The 24,726-nt window shown below is 39.6% G+C and overlaps 2 protein-coding genes across 4 annotated transcripts; one reads left to right on the top strand and one right to left on the bottom strand.

The window, feature by feature from the left end:
• The first annotated feature begins 684 nt into the window (after positions 1-684).
• Positions 685-4,103, top strand: LOC136705329 (phenazine biosynthesis-like domain-containing protein 1). Of its 3 annotated transcripts, none has more exons than XM_066678814.1 (9): positions 685-853; positions 973-1,072; positions 1,801-1,899; positions 1,977-2,086; positions 2,396-2,425; positions 2,739-2,827; positions 2,967-3,142; positions 3,494-3,556; positions 3,878-4,103. In XM_066678814.1, exons 1-9 carry the CDS (start codon positions 767-769, stop codon positions 3,988-3,990), a joined length of 867 nt encoding a protein of 288 aa, XP_066534911.1. In that variant the 5' UTR covers positions 685-766; the 3' UTR covers positions 3,991-4,103. The 3 variants fall into 3 exon arrangements, with proteins under 3 accessions (XP_066534911.1, XP_066534914.1, XP_066534913.1); XM_066678817.1 differs by having other exon boundaries at positions 830-853; positions 2,006-2,086; XM_066678816.1 differs by lacking the exons at positions 685-853; positions 973-1,072 and adding an exon at positions 1,457-1,697.
• Positions 4,104-4,194: 91 nt separating this feature from the next.
• Positions 4,195-18,456, bottom strand: dna2 (DNA replication helicase/nuclease 2). Its single transcript, XM_066680111.1, has 23 exons — positions 18,099-18,456; positions 17,754-17,792; positions 15,639-16,630; positions 15,326-15,499; positions 15,046-15,229; positions 14,768-14,916; positions 14,554-14,685; positions 14,184-14,412; positions 13,731-13,848; positions 13,457-13,613; positions 13,185-13,376; positions 12,647-12,877; positions 12,160-12,276; positions 11,730-11,839; positions 11,508-11,617; positions 11,172-11,393; positions 10,682-10,875; positions 10,235-10,324; positions 9,763-9,970; positions 9,319-9,408; positions 8,300-8,482; positions 6,926-7,074; positions 4,195-4,685 (listed from the first exon to the last, which is right to left on the bottom strand). Exons 1-23 carry the CDS (start codon positions 18,135-18,137, stop codon positions 4,634-4,636), a joined length of 4,161 nt encoding a protein of 1,386 aa, XP_066536208.1. The 5' UTR covers positions 18,138-18,456; the 3' UTR covers positions 4,195-4,633.
• Between the last annotated feature and the right edge of the window lie 6,270 nt (positions 18,457-24,726).

Genomic DNA, 24,726 nt, shown 5'->3' on the forward strand with positions numbered 1-24,726 from the left:
ACCCACGCAAACACAGGGAGAACACACCAGATTCCTTACAGTCAACTGGAGTTGGACATTTTCATTGCTGCAGTGACAGTGACGCGGTGGTTGTGTGTTAGTGTGTGTTGTGATGGTACAGTGTAACAGACAGATGCGTTCCTGGAACTTTTCAAAAAAGGTAGTGTCACTCTACCTTGGAAAGTAGATGCAAAGTCAGAGACAGTAGTTCATCTGTTGCTGCAGTTTGTGTTATGTCATTCTCTAGTCATGCATCAGTGGTCATGGGACACTTTTGGCTGGATATTTTTGGTTGGTAGACTATCCTCAGTCCAGCATTTACACTGAAGTGTTTAAATTCCATAAGCACTGCTGTGACTGATCCAATTCTACCAGCCCGACACACAGTAACACACCACCATCAAGTGTCAAAGCAATGCTGAGAATGATCCCCACCCAAATAAGAAATTAGAGTCTGTATTTTTAGAAATACACAAGTCGTCCATATGGTAAGAGTGGAGCTGATAAATTTGACAACGAATGAAGGAGAAAAGGTCATTATAATGTTTTTTCTGATCTGGATAAATATGTAGAAAGAATATGCTTATAATACTGATAGTAGAATGCAAAAGGATTAAACACTGACACCTACTGGCGACACAGCCACACTGCAGCATGATTTCATTTAATAAAGTGGAACCACAAACAAGATTCGAAGGACCAAAGTTCAAGTGGACGACACAATCTGACATTAATCGAGGTTTTCTTCAAGAACAGAGCTGAATTTATGATGGAGATTCCACTTTTCACTGTGGACGCTTTTGCCCGTTCCTGTTTTGACGGAAATCCAGCAGCGGTTTGTCTGTTAGAGAAAGTAAGCTGCTCCATTTCTATCGTCTGTTGGAAAATTTAACTTCCATTTTCAACGCCCCCGCGTTAATATAATCTTCAACCTATTTTTACAAATATCTCAAACTAAAAGGTTTGTTTTAGGCGCTGCCAGAAGAGCTTTATCAGAACATTGCTGCTGAGATGAACGTGTCAGCAACAGCATTTATCATGAAGCTGAGTTCTACAGATGATTTTTCCTCAGGTACTGGACAGTCTTCTGAAAGGTTTTTTGGTTGTATTTTTCTACATATAAAAATACTGTTTATTTTACAAAGTCACCAAATCAAACTTTAAATTACAAATATTACTTCCCTGAAATGGAGTGAATACATGTTAAGAACATTTTTGTAATATTGTTTACTTAGAGTGACCAGATCTGAGATGGTGCCGCTGTATACTTAACTGAACCTATGTGTGCTTTTATGGCCTTTACACCTTTATTTGCTACACAAAACATGGGAATTTCTTTTTTTAAAAATTAACAAGGACTACTGACGTGCAGACTGACCAATTAAATCTTTACAGAGAAGGTTATCGACCAATAACGGTAGCGCTACAGTCAGACCGTCCAATCCGAAGATTTTAGGCTACTTCACCACGCCCCCTTCTCACTCAAGCGAACCAATCGGAGTAGGGGAGGGCGGGACTAGTTTGTGAACGAAACGCTTCTCGAAGTTCTATGTAAGCTGTAGAAAAACAAACTCCCGGACGTTTGTGAAATTCCGCCCCGACATTTTTTTTAATACTAAATAAGAGGACATGTCCGGGTAAAAGAGGACGTCTGGTCACCCTTTGTTTACTATAAATACTTGCAAATATGCTTATAGGTGAGTTTTGTTTCAAATCATGTCAAATCTGTGTACCGGAAAAAAGAGCAAAAACAAGATTTTCAAGGTAAATTTTTTAATTTTGTTTTATTTATTTTTAAAGGAGCAACATTCAGCCTTCGTTGGTTCACCCCTAAACATGAAATTGACCTTTGTGGACATGCAACGCTTGCTTCAGCAGCTGTGCTCTTTTACCACAGAGGTATCATACTCTTAAAATATCCTGATGTTCAAAAACATCAGGATTTACAATTATGTGTCTGTATTAATATTCTACAGAAAACACTAACACTGAGGTGGTATTTAAGACTTTAAGTGGAGAGCTGCGGGTTCGTCAGCGTGGAGAATCTTTAGTGATGGACTTTCCACTCAGTAAACCAGAAGTTCAGGTAGACTCAAGTTTCCTTTTCCTGAATCAAAAGTGCTGGGTTATATGACAATGTACTTAAATTAGTATACTGTATATGGACCAAGACCTTTAATATTAATACTAAGTGCTAATATAGCACTTAGTATAGGCCCATGGCAGTATTTTCACCAAGGAACTGCTTGCTCACTGTGTGTTTCCATTCAAGTAAATACTGTAATATATAACTGCCATTTTACCCACTCTTAATAACCTGTGCTAATTTGTAATAAGTTAGTTTGTAGTGTAAGTGGTGACAGTGTATCTATGTTTTCATTTTGTTTTATAAAAGGACCAAAGTGAATACAAGGACATCTTAAAGGTAAGCTAGGTAAGGCACATATATGGTTTAAAAAATCATAGCTCTTATAAAAGGCCACAAAAATCATGCCAGACATGATCCTGTACACCACATGTTTCCCCTATTCACAACTCTCAGGCTATCAGAAATCATAGTACATGGTTTAAGGCTACACTTCTGTTTTTAATTTGAATGGTAGAGCTTTATGGATGGGTTTCAAGGAAGGAAACATACTGCCCAAAATTTTAGATATCATCTCTCAAGGTTTTGAAATTTACTGCTGGAAAATCTTTCCTAAATCCTATCAAATAAATATATTCCTAACACTTTACAGGCTGCTGTGGGAGATATGGACATTAAGGAGGTCTGTCTCTCTGAAACCTCAAAAAAATTGCTCGTGCGTCTGACTGACACATGTGACAGGTACTGTAAGACAGGGAAAACGATCTTTCACATGACTTTTAAAACTAAAGTGTCAAGTTTGGGCTGAAGGTTAATTGTTAGGAACAGAAATCAGATTCTACAGTACATGTAAACTAACATTAAAAACTCTTGGTTTAAGGTCAGCATTCAGATCTATGAAGCCAGTGGCTGAGGATTTGCTCAGACATGAAGATGGAAGGAAGTTTCAAGGTATTATTGTCACAATGAAGGGGGAATCTGTGCCTCTTGTGAAATATGACTTTGTCTCCCGCTACTTTGCTCCCTGGCATGGGGTCTTTGAAGATCCTGTGTGTGGTAAGTTTCTTTCCTAATTTTCCTCACCCTGAGTTACACTAGTTGGTACAGTATACAGAAAAGGATAGATTTTAGCTTGATTTAATTCTTTAAGGCAAGTGATACACTAAAAATCTCTATTTGCTGAGAGTTCTGCTTTTTTCATACCAATCTAAAGTATAATTTATACAGTTGTGTGATCAAATTTAATCATAATGAAGAATGAATTCATTTTTAATTTTCCAACATTTCCATATCCAATAGAATTAAACAGACAGCTTTTGTTACTGTTCTTTTAAGTACTTTAGAGTACACTAGATTACTATTACAGTAATTTGTATATAAGATTTTAAAAGACAATCTTGTTCCAAGGCTCTGCACATACAGTCCTTGCTGCTTATTGGTCTGAGAAACTGAGGAAAAAGAAAATGCTAGGTAAGTAACTGAAGTCTGGTTATCTGCATGCTCCTAATATAAGTCTCAATGAAGTTCCATCAAAGCCAGATACATCAAGTTTTTCAATATAAGTTGTTTTTGCTTTTCCCTTTCCTATAACTGTACTGCTGGCTGTTGCCCATATAACTCCTCTTGTTTTAGAAGGGTATAACAATCTAATCGCTTCATTCACTTGCACAGAAAATTAAGTGGCAGTCAAGGTTTATTTCAAAGAACCTTTTTCACGTTCAAGTCTGGACAATTTAACTGTTGCTCTGATGCCCTATTCAAATAAACCCATTTTCTTTGTTTGTGCTGCAGCTCATCAGTGCTCCAAACGTGGAGGTGAGCTAGAGCTAGAAGTGAAAGATGAAAGTAGAGTGGATATTGCTGGTCAAGCAGTGGTCATCTTTCAGGGAACCCTCAAACTCTAAAGAAATGTCATCAGACCAAGCTGATTTTCACTTGGATTTTGGGAACTGTTTGTTAATGCATTCTCCATTTCAAAGTGTGAATCAAGTGTTCCTAACATCACTTATCCATTAAATGGGGAACTAACATTTAAAAAAAATGTATGCTGTGTGAATTATTTTGGTTGTTGAGTGGTTTTTGACCAAAGCTTGTCATGAAGTCACAAATCATTTAAATAATAGCTTTATTATCTGAAAAAAATGAATATTAAAAACAGATACAAAAACTGTACAAATGTCTCTTTAAAACAGCATGAGTTGACAGTAAAGCAACTGAGGTTGAAACAGAGGTATGAAATGTATCCAGCAGAAATCAGTCAGTGTTAAATTCACATCCATCAGGTTTTCAGTCACAGATCAATGACTCATCTATGAGGTATTAATGAACATAGCTGTTGTTCTATTGAAGGTTACTACTCTCTTTCACTGTCAAATATACCACAAGCTTTTGACTTTTGTACCTAATAACAATGACAAGCTGCATAATAACTGGAGCTTCACAGTACTGAGGATGTGAGTATTGGGTTTCACACTAAAAAGGAGGCACTTACAGAATTTGAGAGGTAGTATACTGAAGAAATCACTTTTCTCATTGTCAGGAGTTCTTTCACAGGTAGATTCCAGGCAGTTTTTCATGAGCAGCAGGTGGTAGCTTGAAGATGTGGCACGTGTTAAGGAACAGACCCTTAATTAAGAAATCAGGCAATGTTTAAAAGGTCATTTAAGCTATGTTTTACATCTCTATACATACTCCCATCTGCTTAAGCACCAGTAAAAGCTTGAAGACATTTTGCCATTTACAGTGCCTTGCGAAAGTATTCAGCCCCCTTGAACTTTTCAAACTTTTGCCACATTTCAGGCTTCAAACATAAAGATATAAAATTGTAATTTTTTGTGAAGAATCAACAACAAATGGGACACAATCGTGAAGTGGAATGAAATTTATTGGATGTGTCAAACTTTTTTAACAAATAAAAAACTGAAAATTGGGGTAAATAACAATATTATTTGGCCCCTTTATTTTCAGTGCAGCAAACTCACTTCAGAAGTTCAGTGAGGATCTCTGAATGATCCAGTGTTGTCCCAAATGACTGATTATGATAAATAGAATCCACCTGTGTGTAATCAAGTCTCCGTATAAATGCACCTGCTCTGTGATTGTCTCAGAGTTCTGTTCAAAGTGCAGAGAGCATCATGAAGACCAAGGAACACACCAGGCAGGTCAGAGATACTGTTGTGGAGAAGTTTAAAGCCAGCTTTGGATACAAAAAAGATTTCCCAAGCTTTAAACATCCCAAGGAGCACTGTGCAAGCAATCATATTGAAATGGAAGGAGTATCAGACCACTGCAAATCTACCAAGACCCGGCCGTCCCTCTAAACTTTCATCTTGAACAAGGAGAAGACTGATCAGAGGCCCATGATCACTCTGGATGAACTGCAGAGATCTACAGCTGAGGTGGGAGAGTCTGTCCATAGGACAACAATCAGTCGTACACTGCACAAATCTGGCCTTTATGGAAGAGTGGCAAGAAGAAAGCCATTTCACAAAGATTTCCATAAAAAGTCTAGTTTAAAGTTTTCCACAAGCCACCTGGGAGACACACCAAACATGTGGAAGAAGGTGGTCTGGTCAGATGAAAGCAAAATCGAACTGTTTGGCCACAATGCAAAACCATATGTTTGGTGTAAAAGCAACACAGCTCATCACCCTGAACACACCATCCCCACTGTCAAACATGGTGGTGGCAGCATCATGGTTTGGGCCTGCTTTTCGTCAGCAGGGACAGGGAAGATGAATGGGGACAAGGAAGACGGATGGGGCCAAATACAGGACCATTCTAGAAGAAAACCTGTTGGAGTCTGCAAGAGACCTGAGACTTGGACAGAGATTTATCTTCCAACAAGACAATGATCCAAAACATAAAGCCAAATCTACAATGGAATGGTTCACAAATAAACGTATCCAGGTGTTGGAACGGCCAAGTCAAAGTCCAGACCTGAATCCAATCGAGAAACTGTGGAAAGAGCTGAAGACTGCTGTTCACAAATGATCTCCATCCAACATCACTGAGCTCAAGCTGGTTTGCAAGGAAGAATGGGCAAGAATTTCAGTCTCTCGATGTGCAAAACTGATAGAGACATACCCCAAGCGACTAGCAGCTGTAATTGCAGCAAAATGTGGCTCTACAAAGTATTAATGCAAGGGGGCCGAATAATGTTGCACGCCCCACTTTTTTTTTTTGTTAAACAAAGTTTGACACATCCAATAAACTTCATTCCACTACATGATTGTGTCCCACTTGTTGATTCTTCACAAAAAATTACAGTTTTATATCTTTATGTTTGAAGCCTGAAATGTGGCAAAAGTTTGAAAAGTTCAAAGGGGCAGAATACTTTCACAAGGCACTCTACCTAAGGGCCCTTATCAAGTCCTTGGTTACAACCAAACGGATGGTCTATAGAGCAGTGGTCAGAAATCTTTCAGACTCACCACAAGTTTTAGTTCCAGTTTAAAGAAATGGTTCACCAAACTACAAATTTTCACTCTTTCTCTAAATGATGATCAGTCAAGCTACTAAATAGAACAGAAATAATATAGCTAACACATTATGGAAGTCTGTGACTCATTAAATCTTTGTGGAGGACACAGACTTACATTATTCCCTATAAACACTCGCCATGTAGCTCCACTGTGAAACTAAGACACCAAATAAATCTTGGCCTATGTTCGGCATAAGGGGAAAATTGTGTAATCAGACATTTTTGGTGAACCATTTCTTTCAATAAAATACAAATAATGCTGCTGATGAACTTTTTTTGGCTTAATAACAGCAAAAATCATTAACTGAAATAAACTGGTACTTTCACAAGTTTTAGTTATAACAGCTGTAAAGGATATCATGTTCTCCTGCTGCATGTGGGTGAGAAGTTTCTCCAGGGGAGCATAGAGGCGCAAAGTTGTAGCAGACCCCAGCATCAGCAGCTTGTGTTTAGCTCTAGTGATGGCCACATTCAGCCTACGCCAGTCTTTCAGAAGTTCTCCCAGCTAACAGACAATAGATCAAAAAATGGCAACTCAAATGAAAAATTGTACATCTCAATACAAAAACACTATCTACAACCAATCAGCCACAACATTAAAACCTCAGGTAATGTCAACAACAACGATTATCTGATTACAATTGTGTAATTTGGAGGTGCAATATGTAGTGACGCATATAACACAGCTCCAGGATTCTGAGGTTGTGGGTTTAGTCTCGCTTCAGGTCACTGCCTGTGAGGAGTTTGGGTGTGTTCTCCCTGTGTCTGTGTGGGTTCCCTCCAGGTGCTTTGATTTCCTCCTACTGTCCAAAAACACACATTGGTAGGTGGATTCAAAAGTGTTCTATGAGCTTCTAATGCTTCCATGTAGGCTTCGATGTTCCCAATATTCAGTGTTTAGAAACTGCAAAGGGTGGATCAAGGAAAAAACTGGTGACAGTATCATGGGTGCTCAATGCTCACAGATGCCTACAAGGAGCAATAGCCAGCTCATTTGGTGCAATCCCACAGAGGTTTACTGTTACAATAACTGTTGAAAAAAGGTAATGCTTGCTTAGTATGGGTCTGTGTAAACACACATCGATCAGAGTGCCCATGCTGACCCTGTCCACTGCCGAAGGTGCCTATACTGGACATGAGTACATAAAAACAAGACCATGGGACAACAGATAAAGGTCGTCTGGTCTGATGACTTTGTTTTTTTGCATTATTTGGATGGCCCTGTGCATCTGTATCACTTACATGGGAAAAAGATGGCACCAGGATTCCTCGGAAGAGGAAAGTCTGGCTAAGACAGTAGGATTGATTGGGAAGAGTTCTAGGGTCCTGGCATTCATGGAGATGTTATCATACATACAACCTACCTAAACATAGTTGCTGACTAATTACAACCTGTCATGGCAACCTTATTCTCTAATGGTAGTGTCCTATTTCAGCAGGAAAAGCATCTTGTCATACAGCAAAATTGGTCTGAAATGGTTTAAGGAACAAGGAGTTCAAAGAGTTAACCAACTTTTCCAAATTTCAATCTCAAACACCTCCAGCATGTGCTGGAAAAAAGGTCCAATCCAGGAAGGCAACTTAAAGGAATACAATGGAAGAATTAGCTTTTTTTTGTCTCCTGAGCACCCACCTGCAACTGAGAGTAATACATAGACAATGTTTTATTCCAAAGATGACAACTGAAATGTGACACATCCTTATTAAACCAGTCACCAGCATTCACTTACATTGCCTTCTGCATGGCTCCTGACGAAGGACACGATAATGACACTCTTGTCTCTTCCCTGGTATTTGTCAACAGTGTTCACCTCCACATCTTTGAACATTGCTCCCTGCAGCAGGCTGGAGATTGTCTTCAGCTGCTGCCGGTATGGAGCGATAACACCGATGTCACTGGCCTTGCAGCCTGCCTATAAGATCAGTACAAGAGTATTGCTTTAGGTTTTAACCTACATTATACAGTTTTAGCCTGCTGCTTTTTAAAAATTTTTTAACAGAAATACAGTACAGTCCATGAATCTAACAATTAAATTTGGATAAACTAGGTTTTAATAACCAGGGGACATGTTCATATGATGGATCTCTATTCAGTACTTGTGGGATGAGTTGGAGTCATGTTTGTAATTGAGAACTAATTCTCCAGCATCTGAATTTGACCTCACTCATTTATTTGCCTGGATGCAATCATTTAAGGCTGCATGTACACTGGATGCAAACATTTAAGGCTTTAAGCAGACGCTCTTATCCAGAGTGACCTACAAAATTGCTTCGATGTTTAGCTAGTTTGTATACTATAGAATCCAAAAGATAAGTTTAGATGACGCCAAACAGAAAAGTCAATATACATACATAACACTTAATGCTTAAATATTATACTTTGCCTGAATGTCAAATCAATAATATAAATAAATATTGGGGCGGCAGTGGGGGAGAAACACCCCATTAATACCCTTGATTTCAGAAGAATCACTGGAAAAGTGAGGGTCAATATGCATTTGGCCATCTTATAGACTTCCGTTATTTCTCATTGCTTTATTGACAGGAACACATCCTTAAATTGCACTTCTCTCAAGATTTATAAATGTGGGTCCAGGTTTACCAAGATTTTGACTGTTCGTGATTTTCGCTAAAGGGTTAAAATAGATGTGCAGGTATGTTTTTTTTAGCCACAGAGCTCAACCATTCACAATATAGAGAGGTATGTTTTACTCAACATACAACTGATATATATCACAAAGTTTCTCACCTTAAGCAGCAGACTGATGAGGGCATGCACCAAAATGGCCTCTGTACGATTACTAATACCACCTTTCTCTGTCATCTCTAAGGCAGGAACCTTTAGAGAAGCCAAAAGTAGAGCATAAGCCTTAATAAATGAAAGGTCCGGTTTGTTTTCTTTTTTTTTACCGAAATGTAGCAAAAAATACTTACAGAAATGGCTATTCAGATAATGGAATTAAACAAAAAACACACTACCAAATTCATATTTTAAAGTGCTCACTTAAGCAAAAAATTACTCTGGAACATATAATGAACTGTGAGGTTACACTGCATGGTTTTTGCACCTATATTAATATTTTGCTAGGAGGTGTCTCATAATGAAACCAAAATGTCAAACTCTTTCCTTCATATTAAAAATATCACATGGACAGCATTGAGGCTGGAATAGTAGAGGATGAATAAATCTAACCTCCGAGGTGTCCAGGAAGCAGACAGGTTTTTCTTGCTCCAGTGCACCAAGGGCCCAGTTGTTACAATTAGGCTGACACTCATACAACTCCAGCTCCCTCACTACTACATCCTTGTAAGGCAGCTGCAGGAGGGCTGAGGCTGTTCGCTCTGAGCCACACACTAGTCTGCCCTCATACATCAGGGCATTACTCAGTGACATGATCACACTGCAGCAGACAGGAAACACAAAGAATTTACAGCTAGTAATAAACGTGTAAATATATTTTTTTCCTAAATGCAGATAAAAATGACAAATTTATTTACAAGAGCAAGGAGAGAGCTTGGTTAAATTTATTTGACTTTTGATCAGTGAACAGGATTGGTTGCCACCAAAAGGATTGTCAAGTAATGCATAATGTAGGCCTATTTGTACAACTAATACAAAAAATGACCATATATATATATAATATATATAAAATTCATGATCCCACCTGTTCATTCTGTATTGGACGTTCAGCTGAACCACAGCTTCTTTGTGGTGTTCAAGCCGCTTGAACAAACTCTCATCCATGCCCAGTGCCCTGAGGAAGATTTACACAACAAACTCACACCGCAACTTTGTTTGATTACAAAAATTAACACCCTAAAGAGACAAGGGAACATATATTTTTTTAAATGCTGCTACAATGTCTACATTACAGCGAGAATCTAACAAGTAACTATAAGATTATCTTTTAAATTTCAAAACTGACAGCAACTGTGTATGTTTTTTAGTTCTCATATGGACTGAGAATGTGACAATCCAACACCCAACAAAGCAACTCTTAAAAACAGTGTGCTCTTTGCTTCCACAGACTGAACATTATTTATATACATGTACAAGTACTAGCTGTATCAAGAAAACTGAAATGTCTTTTACTGCGCAGTTTGGAATGTACCTAGCTTCTGCATTCTGAACAATGGGAGGCAGCTGCTGGTGGTCACCCACAAGAACAAAGCGCTGGGCATAGAAGAGTGGCCCCAGACAGACAGGTTGGCTGATCTGAGATGCCTCATCCACAATGCAGAAATCAAAGCGCCGTCTGCTGAAGATGGGGTGCTTCACACCCATACAAGTAGTGGCCACAACAAGCTGAGGTGTGGAAGGTGAAGAAAACTGCTTTTAAAACAGCATTTAAAATTTTTCACTTTTCTTTTTGTTTTTATTGTTTGTAAAACATTGCACCAAATAAGCAGCTACAAAACCAAACCAACCACTCTTCCAGTGCAAAACACTGTTCTTTAAGTTTTTGTATTACAACAGATTTATGTAATTGTTTGATTTGCTAACCAACAACACAAAGTGGAATCTACACACTCCTTGAGTGTTTGTTGATTTAAAAAAAAAAAAAAAAAAAAAAGGGAACAAATGTAAATATTGTAGTTCACCTCTTTGCTGTAGAGATTCTCAAGCTGCTCGAGTGTATGGATGCCACTGGCTCGACTGTGCTCCTCGGTGAAAGGCAGGATGTCTCTGTGGACTTTCTGAGCTCGGCCCAGGCGCAGGAACCCGATTCTGAACTTCTTCAGCTTCAGCAGGATGTTGTCCACAGCAGAATGTGTGTAACTGGTCAGGAGCACACTGAAGCCACAGGCATGCAAAATACGCACCTGAAAGATAAAGAGACAAGTGAGGAGAAATTCAAATGTAATCACCTAATCAATGAGGTTAAACTGAAGACAGAATGGTACTACTGGTACCAACAGTGATTACATTACTCGTACCAGGGTACAAATTGTGGTAGTCTTCCCAGTGCCAGGCATTCCTACAATAAGTGTGTAGTCTTTGGACAGCAACACTTTTTTCATGGCTTGCTTTTGTGGCTTGTTGAGCCCTGAGAGGCAGAATGTGTATCAGTGTACAAGTACCCATGAAGCAGAAAAATATCAGAGCAATAACAAGAAACCAAAGAGCAATTTAATGAGCATTTTAAAGTCCACAAATACCTTTCAGAATGTTGGCTACAGTGTCCTTGGCATCTCGAGGCAGCACACTACTGAGGCTATCAATGAACTGGGGTGGCCTGTATTCCACAATCAGCTGCCTCAGTTTCTCACTGCCAAAACGCAAAAGATAGATAGATAGATTAGATAGATTAGACAGACAGATAGATAGACAGAAAGATACTTTATTGATCCACAGGGGAAATTCAAGAATACAAATTGTGTATCACCAAACTGAAATTTTGAGTAAACATGGATATTACTTTTAGAACTGTGAAAATATACTACACCAAAAGTTGCCACCTTGCCTCTTAAGCAAAAGCAACAGAGTCAAATCCATCATTTATTACAGAACCCAGCTAGATTTGGCTCAAAATGGCTGTGGTTTTGTATTGTGTTGTGTTTCTATGACTTCTTTCATCAACCAGCTGACCTGGTTGGAGTGTTTTCCATCAGCATGGATAGATTCCCCAGATGAGTGCTCAAACCTCCAGCACCCTCGTCCTGGTCCAGACGGAATACCATACCCGAGGAATACTTGGAGAGATTCCTAAAGAATTAAGAATATGAAAAATCAATGCTGAATCAAATTATCTACAGTAAAAGTTTGCTCTTCCAATCAGTTCATTACAAAACATCTGTTTATGTCAGACAAAAAATAAAATAAAAATGACCAAACTATGTGATGAATGTTTGCATAAAAAGCTGAGACTGCATAAGGTTTTCCAGGAAAACTGGAAGTCCTTGAAGAAACTGCATTAACACCTAGTCTAGATGGATTGTGGAAATGAGAGTAGAAAATAGACTAATGAAACCAAAGTGGAAATGCATATAGTGACTAAACTTAAACAAAGTAAACAGCAAACTGCAAACAGAAAAAAATTCATGAAGTGTTAAAACAGAGTATGCCATAGACTTACTTGTCCAGAGAACAGGTCACTCTTGCATTGGCTATGGCGGTGACATATCCTGTGGCTAGACCAAAGAACCTGGAGTTCTGGTCACTGACTGCTACTCTGTCACCGACGATGAGACTAATGAGAGTGTGCTCCCTGTCCATGCGCTCAAAGTGATGCATGTACACACCCTCAGAGAGCACAGTCACATTGTCTGCTAGCACCATGTTTCCGACGCAGCCACCATTCTTCTCCCTGGGAGGATATAAAGAAATGTGGTTGAGCTGGAGGTCAACTGTGTAGTGAAAATCATACATTGGCACTGAACTGGGTCCAAAAGGAAACTGTCCAGTAGAAGGGCTGTAACTAATGAAATAGTTTGATTAAATTTCCACTCTATTAAGTTTCATACACGGCATAGAGCCAAGGTTTAAGAACCTATCATTTCATTTTGCCAAACCTGTGTGAACCATTACATTGATAATATTTGGGAAAATATAAACGTGTGCTGCAATTTCCTTCAGAATCAATATTATTTATATTCAAAGATTTTTGAGCCCACCTCTCCTGAGCTGACTGGAGCCAGATGTTGCGGCGGCCTCCCTTGCTCTCCATGGTGAGAGCTTCCAGGCTGCAAAGCAGGAGCCAATGACGGAAGTACTGCAAGTGGACCAGGCTCAGGTGTTCACTCTCCAACTGCAGAGATGCCTGCAAGTCCTCAGGAAGACACTCACCTGGAGCCCTTTCCATAGCTCTACACAGGGTAATGAAGTGTGAAATTTGACATACAAAATGTAAAATACGTAAAATAATTACAGCCTATTTTTAAAGTACCTGTTGTAAACTGCACAGTTTCTTCTTTGAGGGCAGTATTTGCAGGCCTGCCGGTCAGAAACTATGGCAGGTAATGGTGCCATTTGGCTTTTTCCCTCCACCTTGACAATGGTTTTACCAACATGATGAGCTAGTGTGTTCCTTAGTTTGATAAGCTCTGTTATATGCCCAAGAGAAATTACAGTGTTATTAGAAATAAATGCAAGTAGAGTAAACATGCATTTTTAAAACAGCTAGATTAATAAAATTAATTAAAACAAACTAGGAGACAAACCTCTTCTATCCATGTGGTTGCCCACTATGGGGTGCATATTTCCAGTCCTCAAGTAGACAAGGAAACCTGCCTCAGCATCTGCCCGTCTCTCAGAACTCATTAGAGTATATAAGATAACCTGAAGAATACAGCAATAAAAAGACATTAAGTTTAAATAACCTTATGGTAAGGTATGTTAGACCACCCTCACGTATCTGCCCCAAAATCCTTGTAGTTCTTACAAACTTCCTGCCATCTTCAAGATATCACCACAAGGTTTTTGCCATTCACAATCATTTTTTTTCATGATTTAGACAGGAAACATCTCTCTCTACAGACTATGCACTAAAGGTTACATTTCCTTTTACTTTGGTTGGAGTGTGCTATTGTTTCACGGATTCTCAGGTTTCTATAACAACTCTGCTATGGAATCATTTAGCATTGATCTGACTGTTACATGTTCCTCAGTATTACCTGACTGCGATGCTCAATGGAGTTGGACTCTTTGCCAGTTTTCAGCTCCAAAGGTACAATCTTTTCCATGTGCCTCCTACCACGCCGGTGGATCCTCACCCCTGCAGTCACATCAATCTTCCCCTTCAGACCAAACCGTGAAGACCAGATGTTCTCTTCAATGTCAGCAAAGTCTGTCACTGTGACACTGCATGTGGAGTCCTCTGCACTCAAGGGCCCATCACTGGGACTAATAACACAAAGAGATAAAATCGCACCATGGAAGGGCACATTTCTGACAGCACTGCAAACAAACAAGCATAATTTACATGTTCCAAAAAGTTATTTTTAATTAATTATTCTGTGTTTATAATAAAACAGAGATGCTCACAGTTTAAGTGTGAGTTGTTTCTGTCCTGCCTGTGGAGACGTGTTGAGGTAGTCTTTTGCCCAATCAGACAAAGCAGGGAGATATTCCTCTACTTCCTGCTTCATGTCTGCTTGTGTCAGCTTCAAACTGTACCTGATAGAATAAGAAAAACAGATCTCATTTAATAACTTTAAAGAAAGCCTTTAAACAGAAATAATGCATTTACTGCTCTTACATTTGTCCAAGATAGTTAGGGTTTAGGAGAGCATCATTGGCAAGTTTCTCCAGCTTCTGTGAAGAGAAATCCAAGGACATGGCAGCTTTTTGAAAAATATCATGAACTATGGTCCCATTCAACATCTGTTTGCTGCCACCATCAAAGGTCTGTGGAAACAAAAGTTAAGCATTTGGGTGTTTGTCATAAGCTTATTCATCAAAAACCTTCTTCAAACATTAATTTCTGATAAGGTTTGAAGTTTGAAAAAACTAAGTATTATTCGTAATTGACAATACCTTAAACATTTCTCCAAGTACAGCTCGTCTCATGCAGCGGATACTGCTAGCAATGCTGGTTCCAGAAACGAGCAAGTCAGGCAGCAGCACCAGGTAACCAGAGTTCCTGTCAATCACCCATATGCCGGAAACACTATCCCCTTCCAAGTGAATTATGTCCCCCACGGCAACTGGAGTTGTCTCCCTTAAGAAAAAGGTAAAATAATGGTGAGTTCAATAGACCGGAAAATCAGAAGGAAAGAGGTCCATTGTCTTTATAAACAGAACATATTTTTCTTACCAACCATCCTTCAGAATGCACATTTCTGTGGGTTGTGAAGTCTTTGAATATGTGATCGTTAAATGTTTCTCAACGTAGCCTTGAGATCCAATAGTTTCTTGAACATCTAAGACCCAGTACCGATTATGGAGTCCACTGGCTAGTATAGCATATTCAGGAATGCCTAATTGCTTTCTATGGGTCAGAGAAAAACATTATGTTACTAAATAGTTGGGAACATACAATCATTCACAGTGAGAGCTTCATTAATAACAGAACCAGAAAACAAATGTAACTTTTAAATAAAAAACTCTAACTGAATTGCAAGACATACTCAAATTCGGGCTTTTGGGGTTTTGGCTCTCCAAAACTCTCCTCCATCCCATCATTGAACCAGCTGTCCTCCAAAACAGTGAAGTTCTCCTCAGAGGTTTTGAGAGCCTGTTCAGCAACATCAAGTTTTTCCACTTTGTTTTCAGGGAGGTCCTGAAAAGATTTCTTCTCATTGATTGGACACTTGAGAACACTCTCCTTTTCAGCAGAGTCGTCATTACATATCCATGAACTGTAGGACACCATAAGATCACACTGATTGTCCCTTGACAGTTCAGCCACTTCTGACTTTGGCTGTACGAGGATAGGAACCGCATTCTCTTTCTCGTCTTCACTTGAGCTACTTTTGGGTTGACTGGCTCTTGAGAGGTTTGAGGTAGATCCTGTAGCACAAAATGACTTCTCTGACATCTTTCCCACATTCATCTCACACAGTTTTGAGCCTGCCCTCGTCTTCTTAGAAAGAATCCTCTCAGATTTCTCAAAGCTCTTTGAGCAGTCTTTCTTGAATGTGTCGTTTTTAAAATCAGAAGATTCCCGAATCATTTGAAGGAATTTGCTTAAGCCATCTCCTGGTGATCTTGCATCGTTTTCAGAATCTACTGGAAGTGGCCTGGTTCGAGGGCGCTTTGCTTTATGAAGGGTTTCAGAACCATGCATCAATCTCTTCACAGAACCAAAATGACTAATTCCATCAAATGTGTCTCCAGATTTTGGGCTCTTCTTGTCTTGTGGCTGCATTGATCTGCTGGTCATCAGGTTAGCTCTACAGCTGAAGTTTCTGGAGCGTGGGCTTTGGAAGATGGGGGAGCTCAGATCATTAGGGGACATTTTCGATGAGCGTTGAGCTTTCGTCTGATACTCTGGTGTCTCTGGGATGGTCAAGGGAGACAGTGGGATGTTTGTGGTTTCCTTGGTACATGTCTTCACATCAAAAACTATAGCTGAAACTGAGCACAAGGATGTAGCTTTTTTGGGAGACTTTGGAGTCACCTGTTTAAACATGAGAAGGCAGAGTATAATATGGAAATTTATTTCACCTGAATAATAATAAAAAACGATGAATGCTACTAATTTGGTCACATTCTCACATCTAAATGCAAAACATCCTATGGATATGTAGTATTTTGGATACATATATTTCGTTACATGTAAATAACTGCAGCCTGGCTAGTTTCATTTCTTGGAGTCGATTGCTTTGGTTTATGCTTTCAGAAAGCTTGAAATGGCTGATGAATTTTTCATGTTTAATGGTCTTTCTTGCTGTATTTGATGTCCTTTAGTGTTTGAATACAGAATATTAGCTATTATTGTTGCTGTCCAATTATAAAAAATTATAAGTTTACTGCATTATTTAGACACAGCAGCCCTCTTTCACATCTTGTGAAAATTTCATGATAAATGGATCAAGAGAAATGCCCCAAAATTACTTGGGATTAAATCTTAATTTGAGTTTTGAATTTTTCCTTTTTCTGTTAAGCTGCTATTTTGGGAGATACATGTTTTTAATGGGAGAACAATATTGTAAATCCTGTAAAATATCTTTTTTGAAGGTGGTTATTGATAGAAGATGATTTCAAATTTAATTGCTATTATTTTATATTAATTAAGGTCTAGGCCTCTTTTTATTATTGGTATAACCTAGAAGAAACTGCTTTAATATTAAACAGTAAACGTAGAGTGCCTGACTGAGTTTAGTTTTGGTCATGTGCAGAGCACAATGTCTGGCTGCCTCTGACTCATTTGTTATGTATAAATTAAATATCCTCCGGGTGCTCCAGTTTCCTCCCACAGTCCAAAAACACACGTTGGTAGGTGGATTGGCGACTCAAAAGTGTCCGTAGGGGTGAGTGTGAGTGTGTGTTGCCCTGTGAAGAACTGGCGCCCCCTCCAGGGTGTGTTCCTGCCTTGCGCCCAATAATTCCGGGTAAACTGTTACAGATGAACGAATGAATGAATAAACCTAGTGTGATAAAACTTAAAATACAGATAAAGTTTTGTGTGTGTGTAGCTTTTTTCCGGGTGTGTCAGTTTTAGGGCACTATTGAACGCGTCGCCTCTTTTTTAGTGGCCGAATCACTACTTTACTTAGATAATACTTTACTTAGACACTCACCTTTGAAAAAAATGTAGAAATGTTGGATCCACTGCTCATCTGTAAAATATACAGAGACCACTATAAAAACACTGACACTTCTAGAACAGTTGTAGTTTTCTTCAGTGTAGACTGGGTGGCTGTTATCGCCGTTTGTAGCTAATGTTTAAAAGAAAACTATTTTCTTTCAGCTTGTTTTCCGAATCTTCATTTCCACATTAAATAATGCGAAAAGTACTTATTCACCGGAATCATCGCAATGAAACTACCGCACAGTTTAAGGTGGAAATTTAAAAAAATTAAAAGATACCTGCGAATAAGGAACGAAAGACTGCATCTAGAAATAGAATCAATACTGTTACTCACCGAGGTTTTCTTACACTTGTTTTTCATCATCGTCGACATTGTACTTTAAGAAAATCAACGGTAATCCAAATTGAAGCAGTTTTTAGCTTTATTTTCCTGAGCTGTTACTTTAAAGTCAGAGCTTATTTGAATATATCAATAGTACCTACAGTAGTTGGGTTAATGTTATGGGGCGAAATAAAATCCATCAGATCGATTATTTATCCAAGCTCGATTACACTCATTCTGAAGTGTTTACACGCCATAAACAAAGCAGCACCTATAAAAGACATAAAAAAGAAACAGAACCGCGCCATATAGATGTACAGGTCTAAAACCCTCTCTTCATTCAAACTCGCGGGAACGGATATGAACACAAACAACGAACACTGAAACACATCGCCCCCTGGTGTTACAGAAGTACAACATGAGGGATCCGATTTTGCGCCCTACTCCCTACCTAGTACACTACGTACGTTCTAAAATAATGTCTTCTGCAGCCAAACAGTGTGGAATAGAGCCTTTTGAGATTCAGTAATTTCTTCAAAATGCCATACAAAAAAAGTGCTCTATTTAATGCATGAATCACTATTTAATTTTCTAAATAGTGCACTATAAGAACTATATGTGACTAGGCAATCGTTTTAAATTCACCCTACACATTTCAAACAAGTTGTTATTCAAAATTAATCACAAAACATCTGTGCGTGACCTCAGAAATTCAAAGTTTTACTTATTCACCACAGTATGTCTTGTCATGTGAAGCTACCATTTTGGAAACACAAAGACAGCACTTTGTTGTTTTACAGTTGCAAACAGCAGCCAATCTCTAGCTCTGCATTTTCTGTTAGACCCCTTTCACCTGTTCCTCAATAGTTAGGACCCCCACAGACCCAGGAAGCAGAAAATATTTGGGGAATGGATCCATCTTGCTGAGAATTATCCACCACCAAAATAAAACCTGCTCTCTGGTGGTATTGTGAGGTCCTGTCCATTGAAGAACAGGGTTAAACGGGTGCTAACACAGTACGCAGATCAACAAACTACCATCTATTCTCTGTTATCCAGAAGATTAAATATGTACTGTACAATGTATCCAGAAAAGTAGAGGTTTTTACTGCAGGAAAATTGCCCATTAATGCTACTGCTTTCAGAAGAAATATTTAGAAGAGAATGTGTTGAAATTCTTTTTGAAATAGAGTGTATTTTCCTTTCATGTCTTATCAAAGATTAATTTGACTTTGAAAGAAATGATATTTGACAGTTTTTGTGGGAAGAGTTTTTTAAGTTTACTGTTTGGGTTTTCATCTAAGGTTAATGACTTATGATAAATATGGAAAAGTGATCCAGGCATAGCATAATAGAATTGAAACCTGAGCTTCAGCTCTAAAACATTCATGGCAATCCATCGCAGTCCAGTCAGTAGGAGGTCAGAAGCTTGTATGGAGTCTGTACAGCAAACACTGAGATGTCCCGTCTGCATGGACTTCTTTACTGACCCTGTACTGCTGCCTTGTGGACATAACTTCTGCCGAGTATGTATTCGTATTGTGTGGAACATGGAGGGTCCAGGAGAAAGTTCAGATCTACCTTTCTTCTGCCCTGAATGTCAGATTCTCCTCCCATCTGGTCTGAAGCTGGAAACCAACACAGATCTCCAACAAAAGGTTCAGCATGCTGGCGCTCAAGGATATGGACAAGAGAAGTCACCACCGCCAACATCAGCATCTCCTGTGATGTGTGACCACTGCATTGAGAGAAGTTCTGTGGCTGTGAAAACCTGTCTGAGCTGTGATGCACCTCTTTGCTCAGCTCACACTCTACATCACTTGGAAAAGGAGGTCCTTAGGGGACACACACTCATTGAAGTGACTGAAAATCCACAAGGCAAGGCAAGGCAAGGCAAGGCAAGGCAAGTTTATTTATAGAGCACCTTTCATACAGAAGCAATTCAAAGTGCTTTACAGAAAAAGAAATTACATTAAAAGCCAGAGTAAAATCATAAATTCCAATAAGACAATTACATAAAAAGAGTAAAATGATTAAAATGATTAAAACAATTTAAAATGACAATAAATGAAAAGAAATAAAAGAAATAAAATGCCGTTACAGAAAAGTGCAGAATATTTTAAACTGAGCTGTAAGCCTGCTCAAACAAGAGAGTTTTAAGTCTTGATTTAAATGTGTCTAACGTTGGGGCACTTCTAATATTCTCAGACAGCTGGTTCCATTTAAAAGTGGCATAGTAGCTAAATGCTGCCTCTCCATGTTTAGTTTTGACCCGAGGCAGGACTAACTGACTAGTTCCTAAAGATCTGAGATCTCTGCTCGGCTCATATCTCTGTAGCAGATCTGATAAATACGCTGGTCCTACCCCATTGAGACATTTATAAACCAGTAATAACACCTTAAAGTCTATTCTATAACAGACTGGTATCCAGTGTAAGGATTTGAGGATGGGGGTGATATGATCTCTTCTTTTGCTCCGAGTGAGAACTCTGGCAGCTGCATTTTGAATCAGCTGAAGCTGTTTAATGGTCTTTTTTGGAAGTCCAGCTAAGAGACCATTACAGTAATCAATCCTGCTAGAAATAAAAGCATGGATAAGTTTCTCTAGGTCTGGTTTAGTCAGAAAATCTCTAATCTTACTGATGTTCTTAAGATGGTAAAATGCTGATCTAGTAACCGCTTTAATATGACTACTAAAACTGAGATCTGAGTCCATTGATACACCAAGGTTGCGAGCCAGTTCTTTAGATTTGAGGGCTCTCGAGTCCAGATACGTAGCCAATCTTTGTCTCTCAGTGCTATTCCCAAATAGTATAATCTCAGTTTTATCTTTATTCAGCTGCAGAAAATTGTGTCCCATCCAGTTTGTGATGTGTTCAAGGCACTTGCTTAATAAGTCAACTGGGCCAGAGTCGTTTGGGGACAGGGCCATGTAAATCTGAGTATCATCTGCATAGCTGTGATAGGACAGCCCATAGTTCTGTAGAATCTGGCCAAGAGGAAGCATATATAAATTAAATAAAAGTGGACCAAGAATAGAGCCCTGGGGGACACCACAGGTTACTGGCATGTTCTCTGAAATATTATTTTCTATTTCTACAAAGTAGTTCCTGCCTTCCAGGTAAGAAATGAACCACTTCAGGACTGTTCCTGAGAGTCCAACCCAGTTTGCGAGTCTATCTATAAGAATCTTATGGTCAATGGTATCAAAGGCAGCACTAAGGTCAAGAAGTAATAGAAGAGATACCTTTCCAGCCTCTGTATTTAAGCGGATGTCATTAATTACCTTGATTAGAGCAGTCTCAGTGCTGTGATTAGACCGGAACCCGGACTGGAATTTGTCTAGGCTACTGTTTATGGACAAGAAACCAGTGATTTGCCTGAAAACTATTTTCTCAATGATTTTGCCCATGAACGGTAGATTAGAAATTGGCCTGTAGTTACTTATCAGAGAAGATTCTAAATTTTTCTTTTTTAGAAGAGGCTTTACAACTGCAGTTTTTAGTGAGCTCGGAAAAACCCCCGACATGAGTGAGGTGTTTACAATGTGGAGTATGTCTGGTGCTATAGTGTGAAACACACTCTTTAAAAAATTGGTTGGTAGTGTGTCAAGACTGCAAGTGGATGATTTGAGATGATTAACTGTGTCAGTTAAAATATTACTATCAACAGTACTGAACTCTGACATTTTAACTAAGGAGTTTTTATGAGGTGATGGAGAGGGTACAGACTCATTGTTGGATATAGATGTACTAATCGCTTGTCTGATATTCTGGATTTTAGTGTTAAAAAAGAATGCAAACTCATTACATCTCTCAGTTGATACTAATTCAGGGGCCATTGGTGTGGGTGAGTTAGTAAGTCTGTCGACCACGGTGAAGAGGATTTTGCTGTTGTTAGTGTTATTGTTGATGATACTAGAGAAATAGGATTGTCGTGTTTTGCATATTGTCGCGTTGTATTGACGTAGCCTATCTTTGTAGATTTCTTTGTGAATATGAAGACTTGTTTTACGCCATCTGCGTTCTGCCTTGCGACACTCCCTCTTTTGGATTTGAACAACAGAAGCATTTCTCCATGGTGCTTTCTGTTTGCAAGACAAGGCCTTCATTTTAACTGGCGCAATCTCATCCATTACACTGACAATTTTTGTATTAAAACTATTCAGCAAATCATCAACAGAGTTGGATCGTTCACATGGTGTAGTGCACAATTTACTCATGAAAAGTGTAGCTGTGCAGTCCTTTATAATCCTTTTCTTGACACAAACTCTTCTATCTCTGATGACTGGTGAGGCCCACATATCAAAGAACACACAGTAGTGATCTGACAGTGCGACGTCCTTCACAGTCACTGATATGTTGAGACTCTTTGAGATAACAATATCCAGCGTGTGACCATGACAATGAGTACTCCCTGTAACATGCTGTGAAAGACCAAAAGAGTCCAATATGGCAAGTAGTTCCTTGGCAAAACAGTCCTTGGGATTGTCGATATGTATGTTAAAGTCACCAGCAATAACAAAATGGTCAAAGTCTGTAGAAATAAAGGACAGCATCTCTGTAAATTCATCAATAAAATTAGCGCTGTACTTCGGAGGCCTGTAGACAGTTACTAGTAATATCTGTGGTGTCCCTTTCAAAACTACACAGAGATTCTCAAATGTTGTGAAGTCTCCAAATGATAACTGCTTGCACTGAAAAGAACCATGGAACAAAGCAGCTAGACCTCCACCTTTTCTGCTGGCACGAGATGCATTTAAAAAATGAAAATCTGGAGGAGCCGACTCCAATAAAACAGTTGCAGCACTACATTCATTTAGCCAAGTCTCAGTTAAAAGTATAAAATCAAGCCCATGTGCTGTAATAAAATCATTAATTAAGTGTGATTTGTTTGTGAGAGATCTGATATTTAGAAGAGCTAACTTAGTAACTTGTGCACTTTGCCACAGAATCTCTGTTTCACATTTTATTTGCTGTAGATTGGCTACATTCACAGAATCTGACCTGAACTCTCTGTTCTTTCTCTCTCTGATAAGTACTGGAATGGGAGAGATTACAGGCATCAAAGGTCCAAGCTTGTTTTGAAAACATGTACTGCTGACATCATCACTGCAGCAGCCAGGACCCGAAAAACATCACTTTTCTTTGCCCTTATCAGCTGACGAAGCTGTGTGAAGCTCCTGCTGGCGATGGGGCCGTGAGCGAAGCTGCCTTTCCGGGGGTTGAGGAGCTTGTCTTTTCCGTTGAGGTGCTCTAGGTGGTGATGGAGTGTGATTATTCTTAGGGGACAGTCTGGGGGACTGCAGTGGAGAAGTGGCAGTAGATGATGGTGGAGTAGAAGCTGGGGTGGTTCTTCTTTGCACCTGAGGGCTGGCTGACAGGGAAAGTGACAGCCTTGTCCCAGCCGAAACCAGCTTCTCCATGGCTGCTGGGAGGTTCAGGTGGGGTGATGTGGGGGGGGAGATAGAGGACAAGGAGGATTCCTCTTGGGGTTTTGGTGTCTCTGGCAGCTGATAGAGTTGGTCATTGCCACTCATGTCCAGTGTCTGCTGCTCCCTCAGGTCGTCCTCAGTGGAGAGAGGATGTTCCGGCTCTGACATGGTGTCATCAGCTTGTACAGGAGAGTCCCTGGATGTTGATGCTGATGCGCCACCCCCAAGAGAAGTAGATAGATTGCACACTGAGAAAATGAGATTGTCTGTCAGAAGTTTAACACCCCTCTTGTTTGTGTGCAGTCCGTCTCTCCTAAAAAGTTCTCTCTTCCCAAAAAACAAGTTAAAATTGTCAATGAAGTTCAGTCCATTTGACCTGCAGCTGTTCTGTAGCCATGTGTTTAATCCCAGTAACCTTGAGAACATATTGGTGCCTCCTGCAGGTAGAGGTCCACTGATGAAAAATTGTATGTTGAACCTACTGAGTGTGTTAATGAGGTCATTAAAGTCTCTTTTTAAAACTTCAGACTCCTGCTTGATAGTGTCATTCTTTCCAACGTGTACAATAATCCTCTTCACATTGGTGTACTCAGCCAGTACAGCTGGAAACTTTGCAGTAAGTTCAGGCACGGTGATGTTTGGCTCGCATCTCACTATGAGTTTTGGGTTTGTTACCCCATTAACAGTGTCATCTCCAAAGATCAGGGTGTCTGCAGTAGGTTTGTTAGAGTTTTGAGACTGACTGACACTTCTGGCACTTTCTGTGCTGTGTTCACTGCGTTTGTGATTCTCACGAAGGGCATGCAGTGGTTCAAACCTGTTTTTCAGCTGCAGTGAATAAGACCGGTTTTCTGGTTTGGGTCTGTGCTGTGCTCTCTCAGCAGCAGTGTTAGGTTTAGCAGCTGAAATCCCTGGACCAGCTGTGGTACCAGGAGTAGAGGACGAGACTACAGAGCTATACAAAGCACGGCGCTTGGGTCTAGCTTCAATCTGCACCCATTGCCCGTCTCTAGTTGTACTCACAGCAGTGATGCCATTTACTCGATCCTCTGGTCTAGATCTGTGTCCCTCCACTGTCCGCTGCTCCGTTAGGTCCTCAGCCCACTGTCTGCTGCCCGTACTCCCACTCACTGTTACTCCTCGCGCAGGTCCGACATGCCAGTCCTTAAACTCTGATAACAGGTTCCGAAAATCCCTTTCCAAAGC

This window comes from Hoplias malabaricus, chromosome 8, assembly GCF_029633855.1.
Source record: "Hoplias malabaricus isolate fHopMal1 chromosome 8, fHopMal1.hap1, whole genome shotgun sequence".
Lineage (NCBI taxonomy): Eukaryota > Metazoa > Chordata > Actinopteri > Characiformes > Erythrinidae > Hoplias > Hoplias malabaricus.